We start from the raw sequence: 22,211 nt of genomic DNA on the forward strand, positions 1-22,211 counted from the left end.
TTTTCGTTTTTTACCACAGAAATGTTTCTTCCTTTGTATTTATGTATTTTAACCATAGACTATATAAAAAAGTCCACTTTAATTTCAACGAATGGTTCAAGCTTTGACCTATGACGTTTCACGACGTACACGCACTACTTCCGGGTTAGCGAGAGCTCTGGCATGGTTGTTGGGTTTGTAAATCTGCCTAACATGTGTAGCTAAAACGGACCAAAAGGATGAGTTCACAGAAAGGTAATGTGTCTCGGTCGCGAGGCCAGAAGCATCAAAACACCTCCGCCTACAGAAACGACAAGTACGGAGCAACTACTCAAGTGAAGGTGTGTGAACGTTTACGTTTTTGTTCGATCAGTGGGAGTTTTTTCGGCTTCTGCCATAGTTGCATGTCCACGTCCTTTATGTCATCCTGTTTCTTCATGTGATCCTAATTGTAGAAAGCAAATTCGAAGATTCATGATGGGCTCTGTCAACGCTGTAAGGATGTCCTGGAGTGGAAAGTCAAGTACAAAAAATACAAGTCGCTAACACAGGCCCGAAAATGGTAGGTGCACTGTCTGCACACATTAGTGTAGTACAGGAAAGTTATTCGTGTCCGTTTAAAAACTGCTCATGACTGTGCACACGTCTGAGCTGATTTCACCTTTTACACACAAGTAGCCTATGTTCTAGTATATTATACGAGACGCAACAAAAACATATGAATCAACACATATTATAATTAAACTTATCAGTTAGTTAATTGGTGTGTTCATGTAAGCCACTTACATGTCACAGGTCCATGGGATTAGGTTAAACATAAGATTTTCCCCCTCCTTTTCTAACAATAATCACAATTTTGACTTTCCTCACTTGTATGAAAGACTTGAGTCCTCAGAAGCTTTTACAAAGAGCCACTGGTTATTTAAACCAGACTGGATGGATTTGACTCTCATACACACTTGCAGCAATTTTCTGCAATTTTTTCAAATATCTTCTGCTCAAAAGGTAAACCTCAGCTTTAGTAGAAACTTCTGATATAGTTGGTTTCAATGTGGATATTGATGACATTCATGTGTTTCTTTCTTTCAGTGTCAAATGTTCTCAAAAGACTGTGAAAGATGCCTATCACATCATTTGTAAGGCCTGCGCTCTTCAGCAAGAGATCTGCTGCAAGTGTGGGAAGAAAGAGGACATCGTTATTCCGTGAGTGCTCCTGTACCGTTAGAGTGTGTTTGTTTGTGTTGATAACTACGAAGGCATTTTGTGTGCTCACAAGTTATCAACTTTTCTACTGACCTCAGAGAAAATTACTCTCTATCTCATGTAGCCAGTTTTATGGTTTCTGTACCCACATTTTCACTTAGTAAAGTCCTCCATATGACATGTCCTCACATTGCATGAGAATTAAATCACTGTAAGAAATGTGGTGTATGTACTTTATCCAGAGGCAGCATAAAGTTACATTTCATATGTGAAATTTGAATTTTTCATCAACCACATGCAGTGACTTCTATTGCAAGACTGCCATCTTGTGGAGAGGGAGATACATTACTGTTTCTTGAAAATAACTTGCTGCCAGCTTTTTAGCTCCAGTCCTTACTGCTCATCATCATTTTATGCAAATAACATCAATTTACTCTAACGTGTCATTGTGTTGACTTCTTTGATTGCATTATGACACTGACAACAAAGGTTGACTTTTTTTTTCCTTTTGCTCTTCTTGCACTACAACTATGACAGCATTTGGCTCTTGCTCACTGTGATTTTTATCTCACCCTGTAGAGTAAATTCACATCTGGACAACAATGAACCAGAGGAGGAGGATGAAACAACACAGAAAAAGGGACGTGGACGACGGAAGAAGGACATGGACAGCGATGATGAATACGATGACGATGACTTTGCTGACCTTGGGGATGAGGATGAGGATGATGAAGACTTTGACAGTGATTCGGGTCCAAAAAAAACACAGAAGAAGTCTGTGGCACTCCCAGATGTGTCCCAAGTTAAACTTAAAGATGAAACACAGTGAGAGGATTTTTGTTATACCAAAAACCCCAGCATTGACATTCTTAAAACTTCCCCACCAAACAGGTTTTGTACAAGTATGATGTGATCACACTCAAATTAACTGATGCAAATAAAGTAATATTGCTGCTCTGAAGCTGTAAGTTATTGTGGAAGTTAGGGCTGTTTTCGCTCTCTCTTTTTTAACATTTCAACTTCAGCTCTGAACCAGTTCCTTGCGCCGCTCTCTCTCACTTGACTGAGCAGGCAGCAGTGTCGCCCTTCCTCCCCATGCGCACAGTCTATCTGCCTGTCAGTCACAGAGCAGCGGCCGCTTAAGAAGTTTGATATCGTCACCAAAGGAAATACAGGAGCACCAAAGAAATTAATAGTGAAAAGGGCCCTATTGAAAGGCTAAATTCACACTATTTTCCCACTGTAAATGCATTCTTAAGAGATTAGCCCACTGCTACATGTTTTGTCAGTGTGTCTGTGTCAGTTTACCACTGCTGAGAGAAAGACAGAGAGACGTAGGCATTTATTTGTTTGACATATAGTAAGTGAAATTTCAACTAAATGTCAGTATGGTGAGAAGGCAGCCTATATATTAAGTTTATATGCCTCGTGTCATCTATCTTTCTGTTTCTATTACATTAAAAACAAAAAAAATTACATTAATATTTTTTCAATATCGTGCAGCCCTAGTGGAAGTTGAGTAATGAGACAAGACTAGAGGATGAAGGTCTGAGGATCAAAAGTGAAGACAGTTGTGTGGAAGTATTTTCTGTTTCACTTCGTCTGCAGTTTGTCTTCTACTCACTTGTCCATTTTTTAAAAGCGTGCAGAAGTTTTACTTGCTGGAAGTTGAGTAACAAAAGCTCCCAAGTGATTTAAGATGTCACAACACTTTTTAGAGCAATTCAACAAGTGGAGGCGTTAAGTATTGGCTGCAAATGGAGGCAATTCAAAGTTTTTACACAGGCAAAGTAGTGTCCAAAAATGGTTTTGTGAGGTCACATCAAAAAGATTCACAAAAATTGGATACAATTCATTAAGTTAATTTTCCCAAATCTTGGCTGGACACAAAGATGACCTTTCCTCTATTCACTTTTCTGACCTGTGACCCCGGTTATTTTTCCATATTGCTTTCTGCTCATCAGAGATGGTCTTGACCTTAAATGGTAGAAGTCAATTTCGGCATTGTACAGTCAAAATTGTCAGAGTACTAACCAACAGAATGTGACATTCAACTTACATATTGACAATAACTATGTAAAATGATATTCAAAAGCAGTATGATAATGAATCTTTCATCAAGGTTTCATTCACAAGCTGCAATTTTCTTCATTACTTTTGGCTTCCTTTTACACTTCCTTACTTTGTCACTAGTTAACCTATAGTTACATGGGAATATTGCGTTCATGCTAAAATGAGTGTGTGATTGTGTCATTTATCATGTGGGGTGATAAATTTGAAAAAATGTGGCAATATGTCAAGTTGTAGTTCCCCATTGCTCCCCATTGTATTATTCTCATTGTAGTGCTCTACTAAGTAAGAGTTGAAGTACTGTCATATGACTCTCTCAAAGTGATTCATGTATAAGCCGACTTGAGAGGGTTTGTACAACCCAGACACAGGCAACAAATCAGCAGATGCAGTAAAATGATTTCTTTCAAATAATACAATTCAAAAACTCTCTGTATGGTGAGGTCATGGGTTAAAACTGAGGAGCAAAACCAAACAGTACAAAACACAGACAAAACTTGGGAACACAATAAAATGATGAATGACAAATCTCTGTTTGGCAACAGGACAGAAGCACGTGGAAACATTGGGGAAACACAGCAGACAAAGTGACAAAGAGAAGTGGGTGCAGGGACTAAACACACAAAGCAGCAGGGTTAGATGGACACAAGTGAAGCGCAATGCTTGAGGTGGACAGTTAAAATGCGAAATACAAGGTGCACACAGTCATAAAATAGCTGATCAAAACAGGATGGTGATGTTTTTGATTGAATGCATTTCTTTGCTCGACATGCGAAGCTAGCTAACTAACAATCCCAACTGGCTGAACCACGGTCACCAGTCGGTGATTTTTCATTTATCTTCCATCATAATATTTAAAGTTATAATATGTCATCAGCCTACACGAAGACACAGATAAGCTGAACAGATAACAGGTTTGCTGTGAAGCCCCATAAAACTCAAACAGGTGATGTTCAACACAACAAAGATCATTTATGGAAGTTCATTGGTAATGTGGTGCCTAAAGAAAGAACTATTGAATTGTAAACATTTTTTAAAATGTAGACTTAAACTGATATTTTTGCTGTTTATGTTCTCAAGTGGCTAAATTGTGTGTGTGTTTTTCTGTTGTCCCCACCCACAGCAGTAGGTCTGTGTTGTTTCTTCTTTCCTCTTCTCAGTACTGTCTGGGAGCACTGACTTAAATCCACTACAGGTGTTACACTGACCATGGATGACCTCATGTCAGACAACCTGAATTATCTGTTCTTGGCACAATAGCATTAATGCAGAAACTCATAATACATTACCCCTTGGTCTCTGTGACGAATCATTTACAGCCACAGTTCAAAGGTGCTTAAAGTAAGTGCTGCATGTAATTGATAGCCTAACTACTCACTATACTGTGAATACAGAAGTAAGCTGAATGTTTGTGTTAATATAAGTCTTAAATAGTTATATCTTCCCACAGCAATCACTTACATAGAGTGTTTGGTCCGAAACACGGGTCTGTCAGTCACTCTGCTCTGCTGTAAACCGAGGAGAAAACTTCTTGTATACTTCCTTGTATCCTACAACCTTTATCCAATGATATTCAAAGATTCTCAGTGGGGTTAAGGTCTGGACTCTGTGGTCACATTGGACCACATTTCCTTCTTGAAGAAGATGTATCCTTCCAGTTAATAATGCGTTGGACAGTTCTTAACCCAATTAGTCTCAGCATCTCCTTAGGTGTTTTATTTGTTTGATGAATGTCAATAATTTGACCCTTCTGAAACAGATTAACATCTTTTCCACGACCACAGGACACGTCTTCCAACATGTTAAGAAATTAGTCTGCATCAGTTAGGGTTAAATTAGTTGTTGCCAGCTGAAACATAACCATCCATGCCGCAATGGGAGGCCCCCCCACATGTAGCCCCAGCCGTCCTCAGAACTTGAACCCCTGAACAACCCTGGCAGCTAATGTCAATACCAGACAGTGCACAGTCACTTGACACCTAGTGGCTCATAAAAAGGCTCAGAGGGGGTGTTGCTCAGCAGGCATGCAGTCACAACGGTATCAAACCCTCCAAACCAGGTCTTCATGGCCATTAAGACAATATTGTTTAATGAAAGTTGATATTCCTTGCACTCTCCCAGGAACAGTTGGGATTTAAAGTTTTGTGGTTTATGAACAATGAACAATTCGGCTGTTTTATTTATTTATTTATTTATTTTTAGCAAACCCAGTTAATTATTATGCACCATCAGTACAGTAGGCTATTTGTCAGTTTTTAGTTTTAGTTAAGTTTTGTTCTATTACCTTTTCCACAAAGAAGTTCGAACTGTTTCTAAGTAATTATTTCTAAATTGCTTTAGTTGATCAAACTAGTTTTTGTAACTTGCTAAGCTGTGTTTTCAATGTGGTTTATCCATCAGTCGCCAGGATGTCAGCTGTTAATAAGAGAAAAACTCGATAAAAACAAGATACATTCTCTTGCGCTAGCTGTACAGTGCGATTTAAACAAAGACAGCTCACCGATGAAAAAAAAAAAAAAAAAAAAAAAAAACGCAACACACACAGACAAACACACCCTACTCTACCATTGGCTGCAGATTGTCTCTGTGCAGTCAGGTGGAGTCGTGCGTCTTGTTGGCGCACGGAGCCTCCACAGCATTAAAGCCCCTGTGCTGCTGCTGCAGGTTTCTCACTGCTCGACTCGGACTCATCGGGTGAAGAGATGGCAAACTCCGAAAGACACACCACCGCAATGTCACACGTCTACAGAGGAACATTTATCCACTCCACTCATGCGACAGCGGTGGAGGTTTTGGAAGATGCGCTCCTAGGAGTGGACACACAGGGAAAGGTTTGTTGGATATTTTAAACTAAGCTTCTTATATGAGTTGGGTGTATTGATAACTCTATTAAGGTTTAGAAAAACAAAATCGTGCGCTGTCGTTTTTATATCATAATTAAATGATAAATATCTCTCCGTATCAATAGCTACACTGTGTTTTCCAAATGTAAATCTGTAACCTATAATCAAGTGTCTCCTACAGTGGGTTGTTGCTGAGCAACTAATTTGGCTAACTAAGCTCAGACATAAAAACATAATAATGACAGTCTGAAATAACACATTTAAATACACAAGTGTGGGCAGAGTATTAGGCTCTCTCAAGCTCTGTATTAAAATTGATGAAAAGGACAAGTGGACATTGTGAAAATCATAGGCTGGTTATAATTAAGTGGTTCTAGTGGACATCAGAGGGCATATAAAAGGAGATGATTACTGGATTACAGGAGGAGTATCTGTTTTTACAGAAGTTGCTGGTAATTTTGTACCAAATGAAATGTTAGTTCCTCAGGTTTTTAGTTAGTTTGTAGGTTGTTTCTCAGGCTTTTCTTCTCACAATGCACAGTGTCGGAGCCAAAAAACCCAAATGTTTTCAACCCCCACAGCTTTGTCAACAGTAGCCTAGGCCTACATACATTTTTTAATGATCATGTTTTATTCCAATTGCTGCTGATTTCCATTCTGACTTTAGATTGCTTTCATCGGAAAAGGCGATGAGTTGGACAAACTGTCAGAAACATTTGGATTCAGTCCATCTGAAGTCATCCAACTAAAACAATAGTAAGTGGAACATTAAAGTGGACTGGGACACAGAGATAATTCCTCTCACTATGTCTTTGAGAGAGATTGACTTGTTTAAAGGAGAGAGAGGTCATTCATGATTTCCATGCCTACTCCACTCTAGTGAGTTCTTCATGCCAGGAATGGTGGACACCCACATTCATGCATCCCAGTACAGCTACGCTGGCACAGCCCTGGACATGCCCCTACTGCAGTGGCTCAACACATACACCTTTCCTGTGGAGTCCCGCTTTAAAGACTTGGAGTTTGCTCGAAGGGTCTACACCCATGTAGTGGTGAGTTTGCTGGTATTATGAAACCCGTGTCTATCTGAGTCTGTATTACTCAGTCCTGTGCCTCCATTAGGGAGGGTGTGATGGATGGAGGGTGTGGTGGATATGAAAAGCTTAACAACATATAGAAAAAAACGACAAAAAAAACAACAACAATGTCACAGGCTTAATCCTGTAATACAACCCCCGTGTTTAACAGAAAAGGACCCTGAGAAACGGAACAACCACTGCATGTTACTTTGCCACCATTCATACAGATGCCTCTCTCCTATTGGGCCAGATTGCAAGTAAGATGTACAACACTCAACACACACATACAGTATACACTCACGTTTTGACCTAAATCTTTTTCTTTTTTAACCACTGGCTCTCTTCTTTGTTTTCTATCTATAATGTGAACTGTCAAGTTAGAGACTGAAGTGCATTGTGTTGTCAGAGTATTTCAGTCAACTGCCTCTAATATTAGCCAATTAATTATTCAGCCCATAGTTTCAGTCAATACATTGTCCTACTTTGTAACTGGTAAATTGTGTGTATGCGATGTGGGCGAAGCTCTGTCCCTCATGACAAATGTCGAATCTATTGTCAACACAGCTGATAAACCAGATTATGTCAAAATAAACTGAGCATTTTAGCAGTACATGATAAGTATGAGTTTATGAAGAGCAGGGGCACAAAATGTGATGATGGAGCCATACCTTTCGTTTAAATGTCTTGAAGACCACAATGACCTGAATCCATAAAAGTGAGCAGAGTAGTTGGAGTTAGGTTTTAATTGTTTAACTGACAAGTAGTGAATCAGTAAGCTGATATATTGTGAGACCTGTTGTAGAAATGCATTCCATGAGTTCACCTTTATGCCTTCTTCTTATCATCCTCATGTAATGTTATGCAATACTGAACATAAGCACGCACGCCTGCGCGCGCACACACACACACACACACACACACACACACACACGATCAAGTTCATTAAACCCTCACCTTTGTCCTGTTCTGATCTGTTGAGCTGTTTTCTCTTTCAAAAAACTCTTGTTATTTAACAAAACCAAACGTGTGTCTGTAGGGTGCATTTGTGTGTTTTGAGAACTATCCATACATGCTTTACATCTTCTTCTGGATTTTTGAAATTTTGAAGGAATACATATAACATGTTTGGTCCAATGATTAACATTTACCGATCTGGTGTTGTCACTGACTGGTACTTCCCCAGTCTACCCACATTTAGTCATTTTCTACAGTATACATTAGTCACGTTTGATTAGTCTCAACATCTGCTATAGGCACAGTGTCTTAAATGAAGAAGAAGGCTGAGTTGATATGGTGAGTGTGCATTTTTATGATTCTACATGGCTATAGCCTAGCATAGTGTCGACAGTCATATGACACACATTTTTCCTGTCATAGCTTCGATGAGGTATGAGATGAAATTTCATGCTATACAATTGCCTTTGCTTTATTTGTGCAGTATGTCACACATTATTACAGTACATCACACATCACAAGTAGAGAGCAGTGGTGGACACATGAATATATCAGTGTTCTGGTTTGACGTATGCCCTCACAAGACAGTAAGGACACTCATGATGAGGCGTCATAAAAGGATGCAGATCAAAACACATGATCAGTTTGTATTGTTCTCCAATCTAAGTACTCACATGCATACTTAAGCACCGAGACTGAACCAGAGAAAATAAATGCTGAACTGCATGGCTGAAAGATAGTGCTGAGATGCATGATCTGATATCACCAAGTAATTAACAGCCCAGGAGCGTTGTTATAACCAACCAGTTAGGTTGAGAGTTAGGGTGTGAAATAGTCTGTTGGTAGGTAATTGCAGGTAATGTAGCCAAAGTATGTACAGTATGTGCGTAGGCCTCAAGGTGATTGGGATAAAGGCTTGTGTGAGACAGCAGGATGTGAAGAACACATGATTGATATGTGTGGAACTTGATGACAACAGCAATAATAATGGGGTGGTGTAATAATAATAACTAGAAAATTTCCTCTCGGGAAATTTTGAATGGGCCACGGGAGCTACTGCGGGTTGTGCCATCTCTGTCAACATGGGAATCAAACCCACGATCTTAAGGTCAAGACAGAGCTGATCAGACAGACACATGATCATCTTTCTATAAGCACTGATATGGAGGAGCTGTAACCACATTAGGTTAACTGTGTGTGTGTGTGTGTGTGTGTGTGTGTGTGTGTGTGTGTGTGTGTGTGTGTGTGTGTGTGTGTGTGTGGTGTGTTGTGTGACTGTAATCACATGAAGCTGGCTCTAGAGTCTGTGTGTGTGTGTGACTGACTTGACACATAGTTAGTTAGTAGCTGCATCCTGTGTCAGTCTGATTTAGCTGTGTCTGTGTTTATAAACATTTAAACGAGCGCCAGGTGGATTGTTTATGAAGTTAACGAGCCCTGGCCTGAGGATCAAAGAGAGTTACCAACGGCGATAGGGGCCCCCCGCAGGCTGAGACAGACAGAAACGTGGAGAAAAAACAGCCATTTTCTGCCTCTAAACCGGCCTCACAATTAGGCTTAGCATGACAAAACGGTAACTCCTATCAGAACAAAACACAGATCAACGTTGCTCTAAGGACTTACTGAAAATTTCGGTACGATTTGGTGTTTCTACAGTAAATATTTTGGCGACGCTGGCAGTTTTAAAACATCAGGCCGTTCTGCTCCTCTCAGAAAATATTTGTATTGGACTCAATGAGGAGCAGGGACAGACGTGGGCCCGCACTCAGAGGCTGATTCTGTAAGTTCTGTAAGTCTCTCTGATATTTTGAGCACATGACATGAGAGATAACAAGTTTGTCTTACAAATTCTGAAAAAATTATGTCTGTAGAGTGTAAATTGTGGCCGTGGTGGCAATTTATCCAGAAAAAAATACAGAAATGTTTCTTCACTCTCTCCCACTCTAACCGATGATGTCACGCACTCTGACACGAACATTCCATGCAATACACACCCATTATAAACTCATAATTTCTCCAAAAATGATCATGGTCATTGATCAGGGATTGATCAAAAACTATATGACCTATCAAAACGTGGAGTAATACGACAATACACAAGACTTGTGTCTTACTGTTTAAAGTTTAAATGGAGTCTCTAGGTGAAAGTATGCCTGAGCAGTAGACTTTTGTTAAACTCCAATGATTGGTCTTTTTCGGTCTTTTTTTTCGCCCGTCCCATTGACTTACATGCAAAATTTTTGCGCAGTTTTTCGCGACTACGTCGCGAAAAATTCGTAAACTGTTGAGAAAAGTAATAGCACAGCGATCCCGATCAGGACGCACGTTTTGATATATAATATGTCCTGCAACTCTTCGAGTTGCAGGACTAGTAGCACATCGAAATCTGGCCGGAAGTGGAAAAATAATAATAAACTAGGAAAAAATCCACACAATAACAGTAGTAGTGCCCGGGCTTCGCCCGGCACTGGTCCCTGCAGCTATTTCATAGCTGTTGGGACCAGTGCCCGGTGCGATTGCCCGTGGCCCTAACTAGAAAATTTCCTCCTCTCGGGAAATTTTGAATGGGCCACGGGAGCTACTGCGGGTTGTGCCATCTCTGTCAACATGGGAATCAAACCCACGATCTTAAGGTCAAGACAGAGCTGATCAGACAGACACATGATCATCTTTCTATAAGCACTGATATGGAGGAGCTGTAACCACATTAGGTTACCTGTGTGTGTGTGTGGGTGTGTGTGTGTGTGTGTGTGTGTGTGTGTGTGTGTGTGACTGTAATCACATGAAGCTGGCTCTAGAGTCTGTGTGTGTGTGTGTGACTGACTTGTCACATAGTTAGTTAGTAGCTGCATCCTGTGTCAGTCTGATTTAGCTGTGTCTGTGTTTATAAACATTTAAACGAGCGCCAGGTGGATTGTTTATGAAGTTAACGAGCCCTGGCCTGAGGATCAAAGAGGTTACCACGGCGATAGGGGCCCCCGCAGGCTGAGACAGACAGAAACGTGGAGAAAAACAGCCATTTTCTGCCTCTAAAACCGGCCTCACAATTAGGCTTAGCATGACAAAACGGTAACTCCTATCAGAACAAAACACAGATCAACGTTGCTCTAAGGACTTACTGAAAATTTCGGTACGATTTGGTGTTTCTACAGTAAATATATTTGGCGACGCTGCAGTTTTTAAAACATCAGGCCGTTCTGCTCCTCTCAGAAAATATTTGTATTGGACTCAATGAGGAGCAGGGACAGACGTTGGCCGCACTCAGAGGCTGATTCTGTAAGTTCTGTAAGTCTCTCTGATATTTTGAGCACATGACAGAGAGATAACAAGTTTGTCTTACAAATTCTGAAAAAAATATGTCTGTAGAGTGTAAATTGTGGCCGTGGTGGCAATTTATCCAGAAAAAATACAGAATGTTTCTTCACTCTCTCCCACTCTAACCGATGATGTCACGCACTCTGACACGAACATTCCATGCAATACACACCCATTATAAACTCCTAAATTTCTCCAAAAATGATCATGGTCATTGATCAGGGATTGATCAAAAACTATATGACCTATCAAAACGTGGAGTAATACGACAATACACAAGACTTGTGTCTACTGTTTAAAGTTTAAATGGAGTCTCTAGGTGAAAGTATGCCTGAGCAGTAGACTTTTGTTAAACTCCAATGATTGGTCTTTTTCGGTCTTTTTTTTTCGCCCGTCCCATTGACTTACATGCAAAATTTTTGCGCAGTTTTCGCGACTACGTCGCGAAAAATTCGTAAACTGTTGAGAAAAGTAATAGCACAGCGATCCCGATCAGGACGCACGTTTTGATATATAATATGTCCTGCAACTCTTCGAGTTGCAGGACTAGTAGCACATCGAAAATCGGCCGGAAGTGGAAAAATAATAATAACTAGAAAAAGCATTTCCAAGAATGGAAATGGTGTGACTGCTGATAGCAACTGAACGCTGTTGCAGAATTAGCAAATAGTGCAAGCAGTGATCACCATACAAATGTTTGACCAAGGTCGGAATCAAACCTACAACCTCATGGTCATTAGACTTCCACTCTGCCTCTAGGCCACGGTGCACACACAGTCGCAGAGACTGTTGTCTGTTAATGATCTGCACACTGTCAACATCAAGAAAGCTTGAGAGTCAAGCTTGAATGACTTAGAATGAAAATTTCTGTGAATTTCAGGCTGAGAGCAGCAGTTTCAACATGAAGCAAGTTATCAGAAGTCAACAGAGGACGACTGGGAAAATAATTCACTATAATTGTTGTTGAGGCAAGATTTGAACCAGCAACCTTCAGGTCTCCAGACCAGCAAGCTAACCACTAGGCTACAGACAGAGACAGTATGTGAGGGGTAAAGAAAACCTTTGATAAGAGGATCACTGGCTTCTGCTTTAAAAAAAAAAGTAAGGAATCAAACCCATGACCTCATGATCAATAAACCTTACTCTGCCATTTCGCCACAGAGAGCACAGACATAAGCATGTTGCCATTGTAATGTGTGATGATGTGCTGCAAACGGTGGCAGAAGCAATTAATGCGTCTCTTAACAAACACCTGTAACCAACTGGACTACAGACAGAGTTGTGGAGAAACTCTCAGCATTGGGCTGAATGAGAGCACAGAGCTCCCTGGCTGCATTTAAAAAATATTTTTAATTATTATCTAAGTCTCTTTGCATTTTTGACCAGAATTTTACAAGTGTGGCTACAAAACTGGAGAAAAATAATTTGTCTAGAGTTTAATTTGCAGAAAAAGTTAAATATTTTAAAAAGTATAAATAGTTAAAAAGAGAAAAGTAATGCCGATAAAGTTGAAAAAAAGCTGCACGTTTTGATATATGAATTGTTGAAATAGCACAACACCTAACACACTAACCATATGGCCACAGAGAACCTGAGTTACAATGAGCTTTATACTATGAGGAATCAAAGACTGTCCAATGACAGCTGAATAATTGGAATCAAAAGTCAAGCAATGATGTGAAATGACTGAGGCAGGAATCGAACCCATGACCATATGATCACTAAACCTTTAACTCTGCCACTCGGCTACAGAGAGCACACTGCTTTCAAGACTGTTGTCATTCATTGTAATGTGATGATGTGCTGCAAACTGGTACGAGTAATCAAGGAGATAACAAACACCTGTAACCAATTGAAGGTGGGGAGGAGAGCAGAATTCAACATAAACATAACAAGAAGTCTTCCCTTGGATTCGAACCAGTGACCTTAGGGTTGGCAAGCAGTTACCCTAACCCCTACACTACAGTGGAGTTGTGAAGAAGAGAGGTTGAGACTTTGATGAATGTGAGATTTTTTGTGAAAAAGTTAAATATTTTAAAAAGTATAAATAGTTAAAAAGAGAAAAGTAATGCCGATAAAGTTCAAAAAAAAGCTGCACGTTTTGATATATGAATTGTTGAAATAGCACAAAGTATGAAGGACTAGAAGAAGACCGTAAAAAAGGCGGAAGAAAATGGCCAAACAGAAGAACAATAGTGTGACTGCTTCAGCAGTCACACTAATAATAAGAAAAAATCCACACAATAACAGTAGTGCCCGGGCTTCGCCCGGGCACTGGTCCCTGCAGCTATTTCATAGCTGTTGGGACCAGTGCCCGGGGCGATTGCCCGTGGCCCTAACTAGAAAAAAGATAGCATTTCCTGCAGAAAATGCGTGTGAATGCTGAAAGCAGCTGAACGCTGTTGCTGAAGCAATGCTGAATGAGCTGAAGAAATTGTTGAATCAATGCTAAATTAGTTGACGAAACTGCTAAAGCAATGTTGAAAAGACTAATGCTAGAGTAGAGCAGAGTAGAGAGTAGAGGAATACTTTATTCATCCCTAGGAGGGAAAAAGCTGAAACATATAACTTGTAGTGTGAGATGAATGCCTTTTTAAAGGTAAAAAGCAGTAGAAATGCTAAAGGGAGAAGAAAACATTGAAATTCTGCATGTTTAAATGTAATGGTTAAATAGTTGAAATCTGTAGCTAACCTGACAGGAAGGACAACTGATGAACCAGCACTAACATAGCCGAAGCAATGGCTGAGATATATTTTAAAAGTAGAAGATGTGAGACTTTGTATGAAATGGCTGGAAATTACTTGAATTGTCAAAGAAGAGTTTGAAAAATTCCTGAATTAGGAAAAAAGTTCATGCCTACTGAAATACATTGTAAACTGACAGCAGAAGAACATTGTTGAAGAATATAGATCGAGCATTAGCTGAGGAGTAGAACATGTAAACAGCGGGTTTAATGGTGTGAAATGGTTGAGAAGAGCCTCAGTAGTTTAGGATACGTGTAAAACAATGTGTTCAACATGACCAAAATGGGGAAATGTGTATTTTCAGTTTAAATAGCTAAAGAACAAAATTAACAGCAACGAGTCCATTAACTACAACAGGAAGATAGAGAGGTACATACAAAACAGTCAGACAACTGTAGGAAAAAGTGTGTGTGTGTGTGTGTGTGTGTGTGTGTGTGTGTGTGTGTGTGTGTGTTGTGTGTGTGGTGTGTGTGTGTGTGTGTGTGTGTGTGTGTGTGTGTGTGTGTGTGTGAGTGAGGAAGATATACATAAAGTTCTGACCTGACAACTGTATGAAATGTGTGTGTGTGTTGGACGTGTGTGTCTGTTTGTGTATGGTTAGTGTGTGTCCATTTGTGTGCGTGTTTGTTGTGTGTGTCTGTTTGTGTGTAATTGTGTAAATTGTGTATGTGTTTGGTAAGTGGTTGTATGTTTGTTGGGTGTGTGTGTGTGTGTGTGTAGGTGTGTGTGTTTGTGTGTGTGTGTGGTAGTTAGTGTGTGTCCATTTGTGTGTGTGTTGGATGTGTGTGTATGGTGAGTGTGTGTCCATTTGTGTGTGTGTCTCCATTTGTGTGTGTGTGTGTGTATGGTGTGTGTGTGTGTGTGTGTGTGTGTGTGTGTGTGTGTGTGTGTGTTTGTAGTAGTTAGTGTGTGTCCATTTGTGTGTGTGTGTTGGATGTGTATGCATGGTGAGTGTGTGTCCATTTGTGTTGTGTGTGTGTGTGTTGGATGTGTGTGTATGGTGAGTGTGTGTCCATTTGTGTGTGTGTGTGTGTGTGTCCATTTGTGTGTGTGTGTGTGTGTGTGTGTGGTGTGTTGGATGTGTGTGTGTGTGTGTGTGTGTGTGTGTGTGTGTGTGTGTGTGTGTGGTAGTTAGTGTGTGTCCATTTTTGTGTGTGTGTGTGTGTGTGTGTGTGTGTGTATGACAGACAGACAGTCAAACAGAGAGAATGTGTGTGCGTTGCCATGGTGACGTTGCCAATGGTGAGGTTACCATGGTGAGGTTGCCATGTTGAGGTTACCATGTAACTGTTGGCTGGTGGCTTTAAGGTATGGTGGCAGCTTTAACCATAGGCTTTAACTGCTCTGTGACACCCTCAAACAGATCTAATGTACGACAAATCTGTACTTAGTACGAGCAAAAGTATACATTTCCGAACCATAAGACCTTGCTGAACGCGTCCGTGTCACTTTGGTGTTTCTAGAGTAAAAATTGTTGATTGTGTCGCAGGTTGGAAACTTTGGGACGTTTAGAAAATCAGCGCCTACTTTTGAATGGGAAGTCAATGAGAGGAGAGAGGGAAATGGCTGCACTCGGAGGCTCCCAGTTTAAATTGTGTTCGTCTCTCTGGTTTTTTGAGCACATGAAGAGATCAAGGATGAGCTTGTCTACAAGCATGCCCGAAATTATGTGTGTAAAGTGTAATCTGTGGCCGTACTGACAGGATAGAGAGAAAAATGTGAGAGGATTTTTTAGACCCTCTGTCACTCTACCAACTGCCAACGTCCGAACAATTCAGTCCCATTGACTTTCATGTTTAAATCTGAAATTTTGTCAGAAATTTTAATGATTTTAAAACTATACATATATCTGAAACTGTTGAAGATATCAATAAGCTGAGATATAGCTGAATAGTTGAAAGGTTTGTGAACAGTTTAAAAGTTGAATGAAGTCTGTAGCTGAAAGTATGCTGAAGCTATTAGAGGCTGAATGAAGCAGAAGATTTGAAGAGTTTGAAGACTGTTTCAATGTATTTCCTATGAGAGAAAAATTGCACAAAAAGTTAAATATTTTAAAAAAGTATAAATAGTATGAAAGAGAAAAATAATAGCATAAATGTCCTGAATAAGCTGCACGTTTTGATATATGAATTGTTGAAATAGCACAAAGTATGAAGAAGTAGTTAAACACAGAAAAAAAGGGAAGACGACTCAGAATAATAATAATAAATAATAATTAATAATAAGTTTAAAAGAAACAAATGCCGAACAGAATAACAATACTGTGAATGCTTCCAGCATTCACACTAATAATAATAAGTTTAAAGAAACAAAATGGCCGAACAGAATAACAATACTGTGAATGCTTCCAGCATTCACACTAATAATAAGAAAAAATCCACACAATAACAGTAGTGCCCGGGCTTCGCCCGGGCACTGGTCCCTGCAGCTATTTCATAGCTGTTGGGACCAGTGCCCGGTGCGATTGCCCGTGGCCCTAATAATAATAATAATAGTGTTTAACAATGATAGTGCTTCACATGAAAAGACATAATGAACTTAATTAGTAATCATAAACACAGATAATTCTGCCTTGATTTTCAGAGCTTGATATTCAAATGATGTAAAATCACCCACGTCAATGTCATTGCACAAAAACCGTCAAGTCTCATCAGTGTTGTTACACCTGGCTGTTTAGCCAGGTCTCAATTTATGTTAAACTCTTCTTTAGTTATCATTAACCACGAAGGATTTCTTCCAACAATCTTAGATTTGAAACAGGTCATTGTGACAGGAAGGGACACTGGTTGTGGCTGAAAACCTTTCTGAGATGCCTTGTTCTGATTTTACATTTCATTATATCATGGTCATGATGTGAAGCGCATTGCTCAGACACTTGTATTGTTCTTGCAGATGACTTTGGACAGCGTGCCTTGGTGGGAAAGGTGTGTATGGACAGGAACAACTCTGTGAAGCATTACAAAGAGACCAGTCAGGAGTCTCAAGAGGAGACCTGTCGGTGGGTATCACCTGTTATATTACACTGTATAGCAGATCTAATGTGCTGGAAGTCCTTTGTGCATACTGTATGTAGAGTCTTATGTGTGCATTTTTGCAACACTGATAATGGTTACACTGAAGTTATTGAGTATGTTAGAGAATGAGCAGTTCTTAAGTATGCAAAGCTGGTAGAATATTTGACAGGTACAAAACAACAGAAGTGCTATGGATGATGTAAGGTAGGTGGTATATAGGTAAGAGGGGAGTCTCAGGGAATTTATCCCAGAGGGAGGAAAGTGTTGTGGCTCCTGTAGTGTTTGTATTGGCATGACTTGATTTGTAGATGGTCTTTCATTTGACACTTTAATAGCATTAGAATTGAAATACACTTATGCACATCACAGAGAATATGCACAAGTGATATTTGCTACACACCTTTGCTACTTTTTTTTAAACCATGAAGTGCCCCAAATAAATAATCATTATTTTGCTCCTTCAAGGTTCATTGCAGAGCTCTTAAACAAAAAGGTAAGATACTGTAACACAGTGAGGACAATTCAAGGATGCATTGTTTATATCGTCCTATATCTCACCTGTGTCTGTGTTTTCTTCCTTTTTGGGGGCGGGGCCAGTACCCCCTGGTGAGGCCCGTAGTGACTCCCCGCTTTGCTCCATCCTGCACAGGAGCCTTGCTAGGACAACTTGGAGCAATTGCCAAGAATAACCACCTTCACATTCAGGTGAGCTCACTGTAGCAACCAAACCAGGCTATGTCCACAGGGAACTGTTGCCATAGAGATCATTTAGTGTTGGACCTGTGGGGGGTTTGAACAATCAAATAAATGCACAAATGCGATTTTTAAAGGCAGCACACCGATGCAGGAGAATTAAGTATACTAAGCGATGTTATTATACCGTCACTGCACTCAGGCTCCTTCGGTTTAAATGCTTCTTTTGAGGAAATTGGTTTCTCCTTTTCAGAGTCACATCAGTGAAAACACTGAGGAGGTGAAGCTTGTAAAGGAGCTGTTTCCTGACTCAGAGTCTTACACAGACGTCTATCATAAATACAACCTGCTGACTGACAAGGTGAGCACACAATCACATCCAGTTACACAGAAAATGTATATGAATATTGATATGCTGACACTGGCCATGGTTGATTTTTATAATAATCCACAGACTGTCATGGCTCATGGCTGCTACCTCAGTGATAAAGAGTTGGATCTGTTCAGAGAGACAGGAGCCTCTTTGTCTCACTGCCCCAATTCCAACATCTCGTAAGTCTCTCATAGTTTCTTACAACTTGATGTGACCATGACCAAAGATGATTCACATAACACAGATTTCATGATGAAATAGCACAGGATAACATTCCCTTATAGACGCTAGAATGAGAAAAAGATTAGACTTTTTAAAAAATCCATATGCTGAAATTAGGTCGTAGCAGTGTGATGTTGTGTTGTGACTTCTCTTATGTTGCTGATTGTTGTGTTTACGCATTTATTTAGGCTATTTATGGCTGGGAGCTGTCAACTGAATTGTCCGTTGGGATAAATGAAGTTTTTCTGATTCTGATTCAAAAATTAAATGTTGAGTTTCAACCATGAAACAATTGGCCAGTTGATAAAGAAACTAAGGTATTTCCCAGTTGTTTGACTGATCATTTCTCTCTCTACATCTACACAGGTTGTGCAGTGGAATGTTGAATGTCCGCAACATCTTGAACCGCAAAGTGAAGTTGGGGCTGGGAACAGGTGGGAGCAGAGCAACTGCACGTGTACATTTTCTACTGCCAGGCCACTGTGAACTGCCCTGTGAAGTAGGAAGCTTATGTTTGGCTTTGTTTTGGAGACTCAGTGTTAGTACATACAAGTCTGCACGGGGGCTGGGAGAGCAGTGTGCGTTGGTGCAAGGACATAGTTTTACAGTATTATGGTGCATCATCTAGTTTCTCAGCCGTCAGTTAGTCAGCTGAGAGCTCTGACACAGTGGTCAGCTGACCATCAACTGATCGCTTTTAGCTGGTTTCATTATCCGTCTCAAAGAAAAAACAAAGCATCATATTTAATGAGTATTTCTGGCCCTCACGGTGAAGAAATTCTAGACATTTGCTGCTTTTTATGTCCTCAATACAAATGTGTGAATTCTTGTGCTTGTGTCTTGTGGCTCAGATGTGGCGGGGGGCTATTCAGCCTCTATGCTGGATGCTGTGAGGAGAACTTTGGACACATCCAAAGTCTTGACCATCCAGGACCCAGATCATGACACACTTACCTTTGAGGAGGTGTTCAGACTGGCCACACTGGGAGGCAGCCAAGGTAACGCACAAACAAACACTAGCATTGTGTAATGTGTCGCCATTATTCATGCTGAAGTCATTGATCACTCTGTGTGACTCAGAGAGCTACAGTAAAAATGCCTGCAATGCCTTGGAGACACCAGTAGCTGTGGAAATATCGATGACTGATTGCAATTTCACAGGAGGGCAGAAAATACAACACTTTCTTTCACTACATTTTTTGTCCATAGCTTTGTCCCTAGATGACCAAACAGGGAATTTTGAAGTGGGCAAAGACTTCGATGCCCTGAGAGTGAACGTTGCTGCTCCTGGAGCACCCATTGACCTGATGCAGGATGAGGCACCTATGGTTGGTTGCTGGCAAACAAACACATTTCTGCACAAATAAAGAAACTAGAAATATGTAATTTCACTGTAATATTAATTATTATTCATTTAAAATTTCAGATTCTATTGGAGAAGTTCTTAAACTTGGGTGAGTGTCCCTTTCAGTTTATTTCAAAACTTAAAGCAGAAGTAAGCGATATTTTTGTGTTAATATAAGTCTTAAATAGTTATATCTTCCGACAGCAATCACTTAGAGTGTTTGGACCGAAACACGGGTCTCTCAGTCACTCTGCTCTGCTCTGAGCCGAGGAGAAAACTTTTCTCCAATCCTACAAGTTTTATCCAATGAGGAGAGAGAACGGCATGAAGGGCTGTGTGTGCGGCCAAGGGATGCGCGTGAATGTGGTGACGTAAGGACGAGGACCAATAGATCCATGACGAGGGCGGGGGCTGCTAACTCCATCGCTGACAAGACGTTATGGTGCATTCAGGGCAACCCGTTACTCGTGTTTTTCCGACCTGTGAAGTCGTACCAGTTCGATCTGATACGAGTTCACGGGTCGGAAGTTACGAGTGGCCGTTATAGTGACTTTCACAGGTAAAACAGGTCGGAAAAACACGAGTGGGTTGTCTGGAACGCTACAAAGTCGTAAGTCGTGACTTGAAGCTGTAATTTACGGTTTCAAAAGCCTGCCTGGAACGCAGCATTAGCCAAAACGACCGGATCGCTTACTTCTGCTTTAACCTTTAAGATTCATGTGCCACTCACTACTACCTGTTTGCTTGTCTATCTTTTCCTCAGGTGATGATCGTAACATAGTGGAGGTGTTTGTGGCTGGGAGGAATGTGGTGCCATTCATCAAGACAGCAGAATAAAGTCTTTGACCCTCCTCACATGTATCTCACCTATCTCAAAGGCTAAAACACATCTATATTTACAACATACCACAGATGTATCACTAGAATAAGCAGCTGGAAACGCAATATGACTGCATGAACTGAGTTACTGTGTTAGGCTACTGTAGGCTAATGAATTAAAGACTGAAGTACCATGATGAATATTTTATTGTTTAATCCAGACAGTAGAATAATAGATGTGCTATTTATGAGGTCCACCGAGGGTCACACAAAATTGTGGTCGAATTCAGACTGTTCCTTCAGGCTTTAAAAATAATGGGCTTTTTATTATTAAGAGCTTAATTGGAGCTGTGGACATTGCACTATTTCTGTTAGTTATTGTTATTAATAATAACTTTTCTCTCACTGTACACTCCATTGAAATTGATTCATTCCTGTGTTTAAAATAACATGAGCACATGATTATGCTATTTGAGTTTTTTTTTTTTTTTTGAAGAGTACAGTGTGGCCTTTAGATTACAGTGTTCAGCATGGTGAGACTTGTTTGTCATTCATATTGTAATCCTCATCTTGCTTTTACTCAGTGTAAAAGGTAATTAACTTGGTGCCTTATTAGAATCAATTATAGTATTGGTAACTTAAGATTTACTCATTCATTCCACTTTGAATGGTTTTGCTGAGAGATGATTGAGTTTAAGTGCTGCCAAGATAAAATATACTAATGTATTTATATTACCATTGTAAGGTTGTCTTAAGATTGTTAGGAAATGAAGGGAAACTAAGGGGACTGATTTCTGCATATGTATTTATCTTCATAAACGTGATTACATTTAAGACAAGATCAATAGTTTTTTATTCTAATATAGAAATTGTTATCACAAAATATCAAGTAATATCAGATTTTATGTTAAAGATATGATGTGACGTCATGGAGGTTGAAATAAAAAAAATTAAAAAAGGAGCCATTTTCACTGTGTTTTTCTTTCATCTGTAATTTAAAATAGTTACTGATCAGTGATCATAGCCCAAAATGGAGGTCAAAGTTATGGATGAATAAAGTGCCCACTGACTGCAGTTCACAGCTCCATTAATAGACTGTGTTCTCCATCTGGGTGAGACAGTTCAGAGGGGGAGAAAGCAGAAGAGAGACATGTGGCTGCCTACTGTCATGTCCTACTGACAAATAAGGCTTCCTCCTCCTCAGGCTGCACTTCAGGTAGACACTATTTAAAATATTTAGAGGACAGTGCACATTAATGGAAATCTATAAAAGTGCCAGTGGTAGCCAGAGGCTAATTTACAACTGTAGTCCTCCGGCATGATGTTGAAAGAACCTCATAGCCTACTATTTGTAGTAGTAGTATGTGCTATTTGTAGCACATAGTAGGAAGACACTATGTGCACATAGAAGAAGAGGTCATTTTAGGTCATATCCACTAGAGGGGGTCATTGCAAGGCAGTTGTTCCTCATTCATAAGCGTCTTTTCCGCTGATCAGAAACCCACTAAAATCCGCTGTCTTGTATCTGTTTGCACGGCGACATTTCATTTTACCCTG

The 22,211-nt window shown here is 40.1% G+C and overlaps 2 protein-coding genes across 2 annotated transcripts; both read left to right on the top strand.

Moving 5' to 3' along the window:
• The first annotated feature begins 96 nt into the window (after nucleotides 1-96).
• On the top strand, nucleotides 97-2,143 carry c9h9orf85 (chromosome 9 C9orf85 homolog). The gene is made up of 4 exons (XM_085788187.1): nucleotides 97-320; nucleotides 435-541; nucleotides 1,069-1,182; nucleotides 1,762-2,143. Exons 1-4 carry the CDS (start codon nucleotides 219-221, stop codon nucleotides 2,009-2,011), a joined length of 573 nt encoding a protein of 190 aa, XP_085644313.1. The 5' UTR covers nucleotides 97-218; the 3' UTR covers nucleotides 2,012-2,143.
• Nucleotides 2,144-5,877: 3,734 nt separating this feature from the next.
• Nucleotides 5,878-20,906, top strand: gda (guanine deaminase). The gene is made up of 14 exons (XM_085787147.1): nucleotides 5,878-6,083; nucleotides 6,763-6,851; nucleotides 6,976-7,147; nucleotides 7,344-7,431; nucleotides 17,081-17,186; nucleotides 17,668-17,695; nucleotides 17,800-17,907; nucleotides 18,149-18,256; nucleotides 18,350-18,447; nucleotides 18,857-18,924; nucleotides 19,342-19,488; nucleotides 19,700-19,818; nucleotides 19,917-19,944; nucleotides 20,599-20,906. The coding sequence occupies exons 1-14, from the start codon at nucleotides 5,955-5,957 to the stop codon at nucleotides 20,670-20,672; spliced, it is 1,362 nt and encodes a 453-aa protein (XP_085643273.1). The 5' UTR covers nucleotides 5,878-5,954; the 3' UTR covers nucleotides 20,673-20,906.
• Nucleotides 20,907-22,211: the final 1,305 nt, after the last annotated feature.

This window comes from Trachurus japonicus, chromosome 9 (assembly GCF_045865225.1).
Source record: "Trachurus japonicus isolate A0001 chromosome 9, Traja_1.0".
NCBI classification, from domain to species: Eukaryota; Metazoa; Chordata; class Actinopteri; order Carangiformes; family Carangidae; genus Trachurus; species Trachurus japonicus.

Coding starts and splice junctions, on each gene's coding strand:
- gda (XM_085787147.1), top strand. CDS start 5,955: ATGGCAAACTCCGAAAGACACACCACCGCAATGTCACACGTCTACAGA. Junction 7,432..17,080: donor CCTATTGGGCCAGATTGCAA/GTAAGATGTACA, acceptor TTGTTCTTGCAG/ATGACTTTGGACAGCGTGCC. Junction 18,448..18,856: donor TGCCCCAATTCCAACATCTC/GTAAGTCTCTCA, acceptor ACATCTACACAG/GTTGTGCAGTGGAATGTTGA.
- c9h9orf85 (XM_085788187.1), top strand. CDS start 219: ATGAGTTCACAGAAAGGTAATGTGTCTCGGTCGCGAGGCCAGAAGCAT. Junction 321..434: donor GAGCAACTACTCAAGTGAAG/GTGTGTGAACGT, acceptor TCCTAATTGTAG/AAAGCAAATTCGAAGATTCA. Junction 542..1,068: donor CTAACACAGGCCCGAAAATG/GTAGGTGCACTG, acceptor TCTTTCTTTCAG/TGTCAAATGTTCTCAAAAGA.